The sequence below is a fragment of the Rhinoraja longicauda genome, chromosome 17 (genome assembly GCF_053455715.1).
Source record: "Rhinoraja longicauda isolate Sanriku21f chromosome 17, sRhiLon1.1, whole genome shotgun sequence".
NCBI classification, from domain to species: domain Eukaryota; kingdom Metazoa; phylum Chordata; class Chondrichthyes; order Rajiformes; family Arhynchobatidae; genus Rhinoraja; species Rhinoraja longicauda.
Genome location: NC_135969.1, coordinates 15,808,463 through 15,821,938, shown reverse-complemented (window position 1 = coordinate 15,821,938; position 13,476 = coordinate 15,808,463). Strand labels below are relative to the sequence as shown.

At 41.0% G+C, this 13,476-nt stretch overlaps 2 protein-coding genes across 2 annotated transcripts in view; one reads left to right on the top strand and one right to left on the bottom strand.

Annotated features, from left to right (window-relative positions):
* Positions 1–1,599: 1,599 nt before the first annotated feature.
* On the top strand, positions 1,600–2,139 carry LOC144601615 (FANCD2 opposite strand protein-like). The gene has a single exon (XM_078413833.1). The coding sequence runs from the start codon at positions 1,600–1,602 to the stop codon at positions 2,137–2,139; it is 540 nt and encodes a 179-aa protein (XP_078269959.1).
* Positions 2,140–5,414: 3,275 nt separating this feature from the next.
* fancd2 (FA complementation group D2) overlaps positions 5,415–13,476 on the bottom strand; it is a 91,541-nt gene continuing 83,479 nt past the window's right edge. Inside the window, exons 40-44 of the mRNA XM_078413831.1 lie at positions 12,634–12,708; positions 11,195–11,341; positions 9,226–9,309; positions 7,570–7,647; positions 5,415–5,806 (exon numbers count right to left, since the gene is read on the bottom strand). Of these exons, the coding sequence (XP_078269957.1) occupies positions 7,570–7,647; positions 9,226–9,309; positions 11,195–11,341; positions 12,634–12,708 (384 nt within the window). The 3' untranslated portion in view covers positions 5,415–5,806. The remainder of the gene's footprint in view (positions 5,807–7,569; positions 7,648–9,225; positions 9,310–11,194; positions 11,342–12,633; positions 12,709–13,476) is intronic.

Below are 13,476 nucleotides of genomic sequence, written 5' to 3'. Positions count from 1 at the left end.
CCTAAGCTACTCAAGCAGAATATGAGGTGCCAAACTCAGGCAGATGGGATTGGTCAGTGTGGGGAAGTTGGGCCGAAGAGCCTGTTTCCACGCTGTATAACTTTGAGGCTATGTGGGGGACACTAGTCCCACCTGCTCATGCTTGGTCTATAACCATCTAAACCTATCTGATCCATGTACCAATCCAAATTCTCTTAAATATTATGATAGTACCTGCCTCAACTACATCCTCTGGTAGCTTGTTCCATATACCCACCATCCTTTGTGTAAAAAGTTTACCTCTCTGGTTCCTATTAAATCTTTCTCCCTTTACCTTAACCTTATGTCCTCTGGTCACTCATTATCGTCACTCATTGCCATCGAAAATGTGTACATATGAACAATGAAAGATCACCGGGTTAATTTCCTCGCTGGTGGTTCACCTGACTGGCTCAGGATTACCAGCATTCCCTGTTTTCTTTATCTCCATCAGCCAGTTACACAACATGGAAAGAGGCTCTTTGGCCAAACTCATCCATGCCAAACATGATGCTCCACCAGGCAATTTACAGAGGCCAATCAACCTACTCTGACTCTGATAGTTAGAAGCTCCCAGTGGTGGTATCATCCTTGCACCTTCTCCACAGTCTGTTTTTTATAACCACCCTTTAAGTAAAAAAGTTGCCCCTTCAGTTCCTATTACAGTTTGTCCCTCTCACTTTAAACCTATGTCCACTGGGTCTTGATTTCCCTACACTGGGTAGGAGACTCTGTGAATTCAACCTCATTCAACCTTTATTCCTCTCATAATTTTATACACCTCTATAAGTTCAGCCCTCAGCCTCTGGCACTCCGAGCAATAATGCCTACCCGACCGCTCCCTATAGCTCAGGCCCTCGATTCCTGGCAACATCCTCGTAAAGTGGCTGGTAAGAACAAGGAATTATGATTTTCTAAATTTACAGGGTTTTGGTCAGGCGGCATTTGGAGTATTGTGCGCAGTTCTGGTCACCCCATTACAGTAAGGAGTTGGAGGCTTTGGAGAGGGTGCAGAAGAGATTTAGTAGAATGCGGCCTGGATTAGAATAGATTAGTTATAAGGAAAAGTTGGATTGTTTTTCCTAGAGTGGCAGAGGCTGGGGGGAGGCCTGATAGATGTACTGTATATAAAATTATGAGGCGTGGATAGGGTAGACGGTCAGAACCTTTATCCATAGGCTGGAAATGTCCAAGACATGGGGGCATAGCTTTAAGGTGAGAGGGGCAAAGTTTAAAGATGTGTGGACACCATTCCCTACACAGATATTGCCTGAACCGCTGTTCCTCCCACACTTGGTGTTTTGCTCAATTCTATTCTCCCATAAATTCCACTCTCTCACTTTATTTTCCACAGGTTCCTCCAGCACTTTGTTTTATTACGTCATGCAATTGATGTTCTATTGAGGTGAAAATGGGCATATGTTTATATATATTTTTTTAATGTAGAATTCATATCAAGTAAAAAATACTTTCGAGGGAGAATTTGTGCAACTTTTCTTATCAAATTATTAAACAGAGAGTTGATGACTGACCATTGTCTCCCTCTTTAAGATCCAGTCTCGGTGCAGTTCTCATTTGAAGATGACTGCTTATCAGCTGTGGGATCTATGGTCTCCCTTTGATGAAAGTTCCCAGTTGGTTGGATGCAGTGCCCCTGCTTCTGGGAAACTGGATGGAGCGGAAGGGATTCAGGTGCCCTCGCCGTCAGACCAGGAGGTGGCCCACTACCTGCAAGACAACGTCATAACCAATGATTGGAACCTCTTGGGCCTTCTCGCGGACGCGGGAAACATCTGTCCTGATATGTTGTGTTACTCTTGTGAAACCGAGCAGAACGCCACCACGGTCGTGTATAAACCCGAGCCCGTCAAACTCAGCTCTGTGGATTCGGTGTTCGGCTCACCCATCACCACTGGAGCACCAAAACTAGCGCGGGGCTTCCAAGCTTCTGAAGGCTCAGCCTTTACTGAGATCGCCAACGTTGGTTCCCCAACACCCACTTTAACCACACAATATAAAGTTAATGTAATTGTGATGATTTGCAGGCAATTTCTAAGGGTTGTCACCTTGATTTATACAGCCTATCAGAAGTGCTTTTACGTCTTACAACATCCAATTTGATGCTGGCTTCTCGAGCGTATATTAAGTTTAACAAACAAAATTTGTCTTTATTTCCAAAGTTTCTCACTTCTGATCCAGTTAGAGAAGATAACACACTGGCTGTATCTTTCCTTACATGTGACATAATCTTTCTGATAATAGGGCCCCCACACTGAAGACCTGCAGTGAGCATGCATGGTTGAATGCAAGTTAACTATTATTGCTGTTTTTGTTCAGGGAAAAACTTGGTTGTGGTGATCATAGGAATTAATTTATTCTTGAGCTCCAGGTGACCTAAAACAAGCTCACATGTTTCTTCTAGTCCCATCTTTGCACAAGACAAACCCAACTGGCATAAAATTTAATTAATTATGATGTAATAAACATTAAGTTTAAGAGGCAATATTTTCAGAATAATAAAAATAAAACAAAGTTTTGTTACTTACGTTTCAGACCATTTTTGGATTTTAAAACATTATTTCACGATACTGAGGTTCATCCACAACTGAAAGGAAAGCATTAACTTTTTGTTTCCGTCACATTGTCTTTCTCCACTGTGCAGTCACCGGTTTGAAAGGGTGTCATGCAAAGATGCTACATTATGCTTTTCAACTATTCAAAGCCTGCCTTCTGCACAGAAAGAAAGCAGCAGCAAATTGGAATTTCATGTTCTTTTCCCTTCACAGTTCACAATGCAACAAAGCCCAAAGGGCAGTGCATCAACAGTGTAGCTCTGATAATAGAGACAGGGAGACGACAGGTGCTGGAATCTTGAGCTTAAAAAAACCCTGCAAAGTGCTGGAGGAGTTCAGTGGGTCGGGCAGCATCTGTGAAGGGAAATGATCAGATGCATTACGGGTTGGGAAGATTAGTCTGGAGAAGGATCCCAACTCGAAGCATTGGCTGTAGTTTTGATGCAGTTGGGTTACGGGTAAATAGAATGTGCATCCATACAGATGCCCTAATTATGGATAATACAACTTAAGATTTTGGAGGAATACTAAGCATTGGTCCACTCGTAAGTTTAGCAGATTCTTTCACCTGTTTTGGAAGTTCTGTAATCAAGCTCCTTCTTAAATTATTCGTTGCTTCCTTTTTGCCTTTCAGTGAAAACGGAGAACCTAGTTTAGCTGGGTCAGTTTTAAGCCAACATTTTATAAGAGCGAAGGCACATGCAAAGGCAAATCTACCCTGCAAGCCTCAGGCGATGGACATTCAATGCCAAATACTTCCTGCACTGTATCATACACATTCCTGCTTGCTGGTTGCAATGGTTAGCAATTAAACAAATTTAGGGAACACACTGGAGCATCTTCAAGCAAAAACATGTATTCCCAATTATTTTTTTACATTACACAATAAATGGGAAATTCACTAAAAGTCAACATTTTTTATTTTAATTTTTATACAGTGTATAACTTGTTAACAACAGTTTACAATTATAAAGCTCATAATAATAAACAAACCATGTTGAGCAGCATAGAAGGGATTCCAATAGTAATTCTTTATTTACATTTATTTAAATGATGAAAGAGGGCATTTCAGCAAAATTTGAGTTATTTACCATCCACGAACAATCAGAACCAGTCCCAAGATCGACCTCCTGTTTATGTGAAGCATAGCTCCAATATATTTCAACTGAATCCATTATTTAACGAACAAAATATTGCCTCCCCTTCTAAGTATCACCCTTGTAATATGTCTGTCTAATTGATATAATATCTGAATGCCAATTAAATAAATGTTGTGATGTTAACCCTAAACACAAATTAGTCACTGTGCCCGATAGTAGAATTGCATAATGTGGTTTCACCAAAGATTGCCATTGAAGCTCATCTTTAGTCTGCTAATAAATCTAATTTCATCTTTATTCTGCCATTTTTGCTAAGACTATTGCTACGAAAATCTGAAATTAGATTTATTTCAATTTGAAAATATAGCTGATACATACAGATAGGTAAAATTTGAAGGTTAAGAAACTGAAGAAATTTATGGTTGGTTCGTTCAAATGATGAGCAAAACAAAATTAAGGGGTATATATTGTACTCCGTTTCTATCAAAGCCACCTGGTAAATTAAACCATTGCAACGTGGTACACCATCGATGAAAACAACAATAAAACATTAATTTATGTAGTTAATAAATATCAAGTCAAGGAACAGAAACATTTCAGAAATAGTTCAGATCCAACAAACTACAAATGTTTAAAAATCCCTGGTGTCAGTTCAAAGTATTGGGTGTTTAGTCTAGAGATACAGCGCAAAAAGGCCCTTCGGCTCACCAGGTTCACGCTGACCAGCCGCCCCTGCACACTTACATTACCCTACACACACTGGGGACAATTTACAATTTTACCAAACTAATTAACCTACAATCATGTACGCCTTTGGATAAATACCAAGGTTTAAATACCACGGTATGCTATTTAAGTCTCAAAGCGCCAAATATTTTTGACTATTCAAAATCTATAAACAGTTGTGAATACCATACAAAATGAGCAATGTACGGCAAGACGTCATGACCTGCATCTCTGCATGCCCCAAATGCTGGTTGATTATCAATTCATTCTTGAAATGCTTTAATGCATCTAAAAGATCAGAGTTCATTAAAGATGATACTTTAAACACAAAGCAATTCCAAAGATTGTATCAGATTATCCAGAGCTTCCGATACACAATCCATAGCAAAAGTTGGGCAGCATACCTACTCCTCGACAAAACTAGCAATTGATAGATGACTTTCATTGATCAGATATGTCTTTGCTTTCAATTGGCTCTTCCTTTGTGGCAATGCCTAACATTCATTGGGTCTTGTCCACGATATCAGAGCCAAGAACCCAAAATGGAGAACAGTGGACTGCCTTAGACGATGTGCCACAGAGCAGTGCACAGGCTCTCTGTTCCCTATCACAACATATCTGTATTTCAATTTAAATTCAAATTTCAAACATGAAACTGAGAGTTCAAATACCAATCAATGTGGTACATTTAAGTACTAATAGGAATAGGAACGTCAATGGACTGCGATGAACAATCAACAACATTAAAAGAAGAGGCTGAAGATAAATGTATATTTATATAAAATGAACAGTAGTTAAACTAATGGTTTCTTTGTTGTCTTTTCACTTTCCGTGCTAAACTCAACTAGACATTCACTCCAGATGTCTGCCCCTTTTATTGTGACACCATTAGCTGATTTCACAACTCTCACATTCCCACATCATTTGTGCACCATATCCACTGACTTCATCCTGATGCATGGAGTGACTCCCAGCCCACAATCCTTCTCTCCATGCAGTGGCCTCAGCAAAAATCAAGGCTTTCCAGGATGGGTCCTAAAGATCAGATTGTCAATACATAAGAAGGTTGTATGGGAATTCCTAACAAACCCCATAAACACCTCTGGACTATCGTCGGCAGCCGTGAATGCAACGTGAGGTGACCCCCAGGTAGAAGTTTTACGTGTTCTCGAAAGTGCATTGATAATGCTTCATTTGTTGGTCTTCCCTTGATGTCCTGGATAAGTCATGAATATGGCTGCTTCAGGGAACATGAAGAATCAAGTATGTAGGGTGGGACTGGACTCCAGTTGTGAGACGAACACTGTAGAATTGGTAAGATTTCTTTTCAGAAGAGCCATCGACATTCCAAATGTTTTCTTGATTTTTTTATTTCCCCTCAGTAACAGCCTAGAAATGACCAGATTAATAAAATTAACATCACATTTCCATTATGTAATTGGAGTTTCCAAAGATCCAGGTTGCTGATCTGATATCAGGATGTGTTTACAAAATTCCTCATCAGGTTACAATGACAGTGATGTAACATTTGAATGATGGACACGAACGAAGAAGAACCCTTCCTCCACACCATAATGAGTACCTGCTTCCTCACCAAAACCTTTTAAGGCGTGGAGCCACTTATTCAAGGAACTGAAATGAAAATCATAGCAACATATTGTAATTTATGGCCCTCAGTGGCCACACTGCAGAGTACTCAAGGGAAATAAAGAGCTTTGGAGCAATCTGAAATGGATACGAATGGAATATAAAATGGAACTGCAGATGCTGATTTATACCAAAGATAGACACAAAATGCTGGAGTAACTCACTGGGTCAGGCAGCATCTCTGGAGAAAATAAAGGATTCAGGTTCCGACCCGAAATATCATCTACCCATTTTCTCCAGAGATGCTGCCTGGCCCACATAGTTACTCCAGTATTTGGTGTCTCATCTAAGAATATGAAAGGAACCCTATAAATGCAAAGCTGTCAATTTCTATTTAAACCAAAAGATAAAATATACAAATAAGTAGATCCAACTTTATTCTAACTGGAATCAAATAATTTATTGGGCTACTTGATAGCATTTTCACAATGAGATTGTTATGCACAGTGGCGCAGCTCGTAGTGCTGCTGCCTCACAGCGCCAGTGACCCGGGTTTGATGCAGACCCTGGGTGCTGTCTGTGTGGAGTTTGCCCGTTCTCCCTGTGGCCACGTGGGTTTCTTCTAGGTGTTTTAGTTTAGAGGTGCTCCAGTTTTCTCCCACATCCCAAAGAGATTCGGGTTTGTAGATTAATTGACCCCTGTAAATTGCCTCTTGTGAGCAGGGAGTTGATGCAAAAGTGGGATAACGTAGAACTAATGTGAACGGGTGATCGATGGTCGACATGGACTTTGTAGGCCGAAGGGCCTGTTTCCATGTTGTATCTTTCAATGAATCAATCAAAAACTAAAAAGTCAGATATTTAAAAACTGTCTCATCATGGAGAGATTCTGCATAAAGGCCAATCACATCAACGTTACTCAGCAGGTACATTCATCCCAGTCTATCATTAATTCTGATTCCCTTAGGTGAACAGATTTACGTGTTTTTATTAAAATCCTTGTAAGTATGCCTTTAAACCCACAGAACTGATTGGTCAAGCTATGAAATCCTAAAGAGGAATGGTACACAATGATTAAACTATGCAGCGTCAGTTGAAATTAAACTCTTTACTGTATGTTGGGATGGGGCTCAAGTCTCTAGATGAGAAGTCAGATCTCAAAATCCCAATTTTTAAGGCAAACCCTCTGGCCCAAAGATTGGCCAAGGTATTACGAAACCACCAGAAGTTAGGCGAGATATAGCCTGACTGATTGAATTAATGCCACATACAGAAATCAGTAAACATCTGCAATTAGAAACATAGAAACATAGAAAATAGGTGCAGGAGTAGGCCATTCGGCCCTTCGAGCCTGCACCGCCATTCAATATGATCATGGCTGATCATCCAGCTCAGTAGCCTGTACCTGCCTTCTCTCCATACCCCCTGATCCCTTTAGCAAAAAGGGCCACATCTAACTCCCTCTTAAATATAGCCAATGAACTGGCCTCAACTACCTTCTGTGGCAGAGAATTCCACAGACACAAATTGCTTTGTGTCTCAGCATAAATATTGTTAATAAAGACCTAGTCGCTGTCAGAGTCTTCGTCATCCCTTGTAGCTTTCTTTGCGTCGGATTCACAGTCATCATCCTCCTTTACCTCCTGCAAGAAAACAAACAAATTGAACAGTATTCTCCGTTTCCTCTGCAGATACGATGATAATTCATGATTCCCACTTCGAGCACAATTCTCTCCCCATACTCTTTGTCCCTTAATATACTCTCTGCATGCTCCCTTAATATTACTTCCTACATGTAATCTTTTTGGATTCTCCATAATTTTCTCTCCTGATGTTCTAAAATGCACCCCTGCCTCCAGGGATACACTTGATTCCAGCTGACAACATCTGAACCATGCTCTTTTTGCTGACCATATCTCTCGTCAAGCAGGGTTCCCAATTCCTGCAGCCTTGCTCTTCACTCTAGCAGGAACATGCAGATCTTGAACTCTCCCTATCTCACTTTTGCAAGCCCACCACTTGCCCGATGTCCCTTTGTCTGCAAACAACCTACAATCAACCGTTACAGGTTCCTGTCTATTACCGCCAAAATTCACCTTACCCCAATTTGAAACTTCAACTTCTGCAACAGTTCAGTCTTTTTCCGTAACTATTTAAAAATTAATAGAACGATGGCTGTTTGCCTCAAAGTCCTTCCCCACTGACACCATACTGCCATACTTCCCAAGAGTAGATCAAGCCTTTGCCCTCTTCCTATGAGGGCCCTCTATATATTACCTGTGGAAGCCTTCCTGAACATGTTTAACAAATTCCACCCCTTCTAAGCACTATGGCAGTCCCAGTCTGCATGTGATAAATTAAACCCCCCAACTAATGCAACCCTATTATTCTTGCAGCTCTGCACAATCTCCTCGCATATTTGTTCCTCTAATTCTCATTGACGAGTTGGAGGGCCTGTGGTACAATTCCAGCAAGGCAATCGTCCTCTTATTTCTTCGCTCCACCCATAAAATCTCACTGGATGATCCCTCAGTAACTTTGTCTCAGACTATTGCTGTGATATTCCCCTTCATCAAAAATGCAGCTTCCCTTTCTTTGTTTCTGCCAATTCCATCCCACAGGTATCACCTGCAGCCTGTCTATTGTACTTATCCATGCCTCGAGTTCATCCACCTTGCCTGTCAGGCCTCCAGCATTGACATGGATGCAATTTAACCCAACAAATGAATGCAATTTAATGCTCCTGCTTGTCCTGTCAACTGAATTTGCTGTCGTTGACTTCTGTAGCAACTTCCAGTGTCTGTATCACTGCTGCTTTAGATCCGATGCCCCTTCCAATCTAGATTAACACCTTCCCCAAGAACACCACCAAATCTGCCCACCAGGATATTGGTTATCCTCTCCCATCAGCTGAGTTTCACGGTATCATCATCCTTGAGCTTGGTTACCTTCTTGACACCTTGTTGTTGATATCTGAAGCTTCAGAATAGAATGCAACTTTCTCACCCAGACCCAAGCATTAGAAACCTAATCCACAGATTTAAACGACCGTATTATCTTGCTTACTGTTATCCATTAAAGTAAATGCAATTTTTAAATAAGCTGATAACAAAAACAAGTATCAATTGACCCTTGCATCAGCTGGTCCAATATTATGCCTTAAAGAGGCACTTACTTTGTTATGGTCGCAGTCTCAATACAAACACACTCCGAGAGCTTACCTCTTCCATATCGTCTTCAGGTAACTGTGATTCTTCATCACCTCCACTCTCCTGCTGGGACTGTTGGGTTAAAATCTCTTCTCCCTGTTCAAAAAAAGGAGTCAACTTCATGAAGACACACGGAACCGCAGATGCTGGTTTACAAACAAAAACCCCACAAAATGCTGAAGGAACTCAATGGGTCAGGTCTGGAAGGAATGGTGAGGCAATGTTTCGGGTCGGGACCCATTTTCAGACTGATTGTAACAGGGAGGAAGAAAGCTGGAAAAGAGGTGGGGATTGGAAATAGACCGGGTGATCGCTGAATGCTGGAGAAGGGGGATTTATTTGGTAGATGGGTAGACAAAGGCTAGAGGTGAAAATAAGTCAAAAGGGTGCAAGATAAGGAGGGCAGAGGAGTGAAATGTAAAGCCAAAGAAAAGGATATAGGTGAAATGGGACGTGGGAGGAATACAGAATGTCTGCACTGTGGAAGAAATGGGTGTATACCCAGATGTGGAACAGGGAAGAGATGGGGGGGGAAGGGTGGGGGGCGGAAGGAGTGATGTTATCTAAAATTGTAAAATTCAATCTTCATACCGTAGGGTTGTATGCTACCTAACCAGAATATGATGTGCTGTTCCTTAGTCCAATGAGAGGCCTTCATTTTGAAGCATTGCTCAAGGCACATACTAGCAATTTCCAGAGTAGAGCGATGGAATGCACTGCCAGGGGTGGTAGAGGTGATTATCAAGGCATTTAATAGATTTTTAGATCAGCACAAGGATAAACAGGGAATGCAGGGATATGGATCACGTGTGGGCAGAGATTAGATTAGATTAGCTTGGCATCGTGCTTGGCACAGACATAATGGTTTCGGTGCTACATTATTCTGTAAAAATATTCGGCCTCTCTCAAGGGAACCTACTATATGCTCATAGCTAACTAATAAACCAATGAATAAGATTTCTCAGGATTGTCCTCCTGCACGATAAGGACATTATCATTAGCGACCACACTAGGAATAATGTAGAACCCCATTTGTCCATTGAGAATATAGGAGGCACAGGACATTTTCCAGTCAATGTTGGACAGCTGGATAGGTAGAGTAACATCAGAATAAGGTCCACCGCTGTAGCCATTTTCAGACCAATACTTGGGCATCTGAAGTGTCCTCATTCAAACTGAGAAACTGATGGCATTAAGGGGTGATCTTATAGAAGTGTATAAAATCATGAGAGAAAATAGATCAGGTTGACACACAGAATCTCTTGCCCAGAGTAAGGGAATTGAGAACCAGAGGACATAGGTTTAAGGTGAAGGGGAAAAGGTTTAATCGGAATCAAAGGGGTAACTATTTCGCACAAAGGGTGGTGGGTGTATGGAACGAGCTGCCAGAGGAGGTAGTTGAGGCAGGGACTATTGCAATGTTTAAGAAACATTTAGACAGGTACATGAATAGGATAGGTTTAGAGGGATATGGGTCAAATGCAGTCAAGTGGGACTAGCGTAGATAGGACATATTGGGTCGGTGTGGGCAAGTTGGGCCGAAGGGCCTGTATGACTCTACGTGGTGGGAAATAGCAAATGTGAATCACACTAATCAGCAGCAAAGCTATTTAGAAAGAAACGGGTGGTGAAATAGATCAGGAAATAGTGATGAGCTGGAAACTTTGGGGGGTATTAACTAGATGCTGAGAATGTAAGAGAAGTGAAGCAGGAAGGACCAACAGCTTTGAAATCCAGGCAAACAATGAGTTTGAAGGGAGGCTCATGTGTTAATTTAGGAGGGAGGTGGGTAACATTGGAGGGAATATTTGAAGCTTCTGATCTGAAACAGCAACTTTCTAACCGAGGGGCAAAGTCAAAAGAGAGACAGAATAAGCATGTGACAATTTATACACAATATACTATTTTGAAAAACTTACAAATAGATCTGTACTTTTAAAAATGTATTTATATATATATATATATATATATATATAATCACCTGCAGGTCTCTGTTTTTGAGATTTCCTAGCCAGAATGCCTCTTGGCATTTGTTGATGGTCAACATTGCTTTAACTCGATACACAAATAATTCCAACAGCTTCTTCAACAGTGGGACATGATTAGTCAGATTAGTATCCTGGCTGATCTACAAATTAACCGTAGGGGAGAGAAAGGCAATGTTTAAATTACAACAAAATTTGTGTTCTGCAGATAATACAGTTATTAATTTTGTCGACGTCAAAACATGGCGACACTTGTGCACTGCCTGGGCAAGGTCAGCTATATGATTTTACCGGGTTTAGACAATAGACAATAGGTGCAGGAGGAGGCCATTCGGCCCTTCGAGACAGCACCGCCATTCAATGTGATCATGGCTGCAAAACAGAGCATTTCATTGTACCTAGGTACATGTGATAAAAAAGTATCATTGAATCATTGATACTGTGAGATATTAGTAATTAAAATATAATCATATCATTGTTATAGTTATATATGGGCTTTAAGAATGCAAGGACATTGTGGGCTGTACAATTCTATGACTCTAGAACTCAAGAAAGGCAAAATGCATTATGATTTGACCTTCATTGCCATTTTGTAAAATCGGTTCACAACGTAGAAGTTTACGGATACTGATACATTTCCCCACATGTTCCTCATTCATGTCACATAAATGACCTTTAAGGATCTTCATGAATTAGTTTAGCACAGAGATACAGTGTGTAAACAGGCCCTTCGGCCCACCGGGTCGAACAATGATGACCCTGCACTAGCAATATCCCACCCACTAGGGACAATTTATCATTTTTACTGACGCCAATCAACTTACCAACCTGTACATCTTTGGAATGTGGGAGACTACTGGAGCACCCGGGGAAAACCCATGCGATCACAGGGAGTACGTACAAATTCTGTACATACAGCACCCATAGTCAGGATTGAAACGGGGTCTCTGGCGCTGTCAGGCAGCAGCTCTACTGCTGTGCCACCCCAGTTACTTATTCTAACTGCTTATTGTAATTAAATGGATTAAACCAATACAAAGTTGACTAAAATTAGCAACAGAGTTTTTTTTTAACAATAGGTGCGGGAGGAGGCCATTCGGCCCTTCGAGCCAGCACCGCCATTCAATGTGATCATGGCTGATCATTCTCAATTAGTACCCCGTTCCTGCCTTCTCCCCATACCCCCTGACTCCGCTATCCTTAAGAGCTCTATCCAGCTCTCTCTTGAATGCATTCAGAGAATTGGCCTCCACTGCCTTCTGAGGCAGAGAATTCCACAGATTCACAACTCTGACTGAAAAAGTTTTTCCTCATCTCAGTTCTAAATGGACGCGTCTCAATCTCGTTTCTCTTACAATAAATTTGAACTTATATCAAGAAAGCTGGCTGGTACCAATTACGTGCAACTTGACCACTTTATGTAATACAGTGATACCTTGCTGTGTCCACACATATGGTGCAACTGACGGGTGCTCAGCTGTAGAGTTTTCAGCAAACTCTGAACGTCATCCTTTAAGGCAAAAAAAAGGACATCTCAGGGCACGGATATAAATTATAGGAGAAAATAATGAATAATATATAATTATAAAATTGAAAAATAAAATAGCTTTGTAAAAGTGAATTTAAAACATCATTTCTGGCCCCTTCCCCCACTACATATAACATTTAGAAACTTAAGAGTTCTCCTTTGATCATTATCAAATGTTCTCGAGTGACACAATGAGCAGGGACATCATAATTTCTGTGAGGCACTTGTGCTTCATAACTTTAATTGACCTTGACAAAAGAGGCACCTTGACACAAGGCCTGAAAGAACCATGGATAATGATCCAGTGCAGGCACTAAAGGCAGGTAGTGATCTTAAGCAGGCAACCACTGAATGGAATCACCCGACATTCGGCAGAAAATTGCTTGCCTGCCTCCTGCCTGAAGAAATAGCAGAGGGAAATTGATATTGTAAAACATAATTTAGAAAGATTCCACTGTGCTTTGCATTTCTCCAGTCCATTTCAAAGGCCTGTAGACTATTATCAAAATAAACATATGACATTCCTTTTCCTGGAATGATCTTCAGTATTTTGCCATGTTTAAATGAATTGCCACTCCAGAATGCCACTCAATCTGAACACACATTTATGGCTGAAAGTGTGTACAGTTGAGAGGCATCTGTACTGCTGAAGACACTAACTTCTGCAGGACATACTACACCAAGACCTGATAATCCCTCTCCATTGGGACTATTTCAAAGAGAAATTAGGAACGCTATCCCTCAAGTACC

What these genes read in the sequence shown, in the direction of transcription:
- LOC144601615 (XM_078413833.1), top strand. Translation starts at nt 1,600, where the DNA reads ATGACTGCTTATCAGCTGTGGGATCTATGGTCTCCCTTTGATGAAAGT.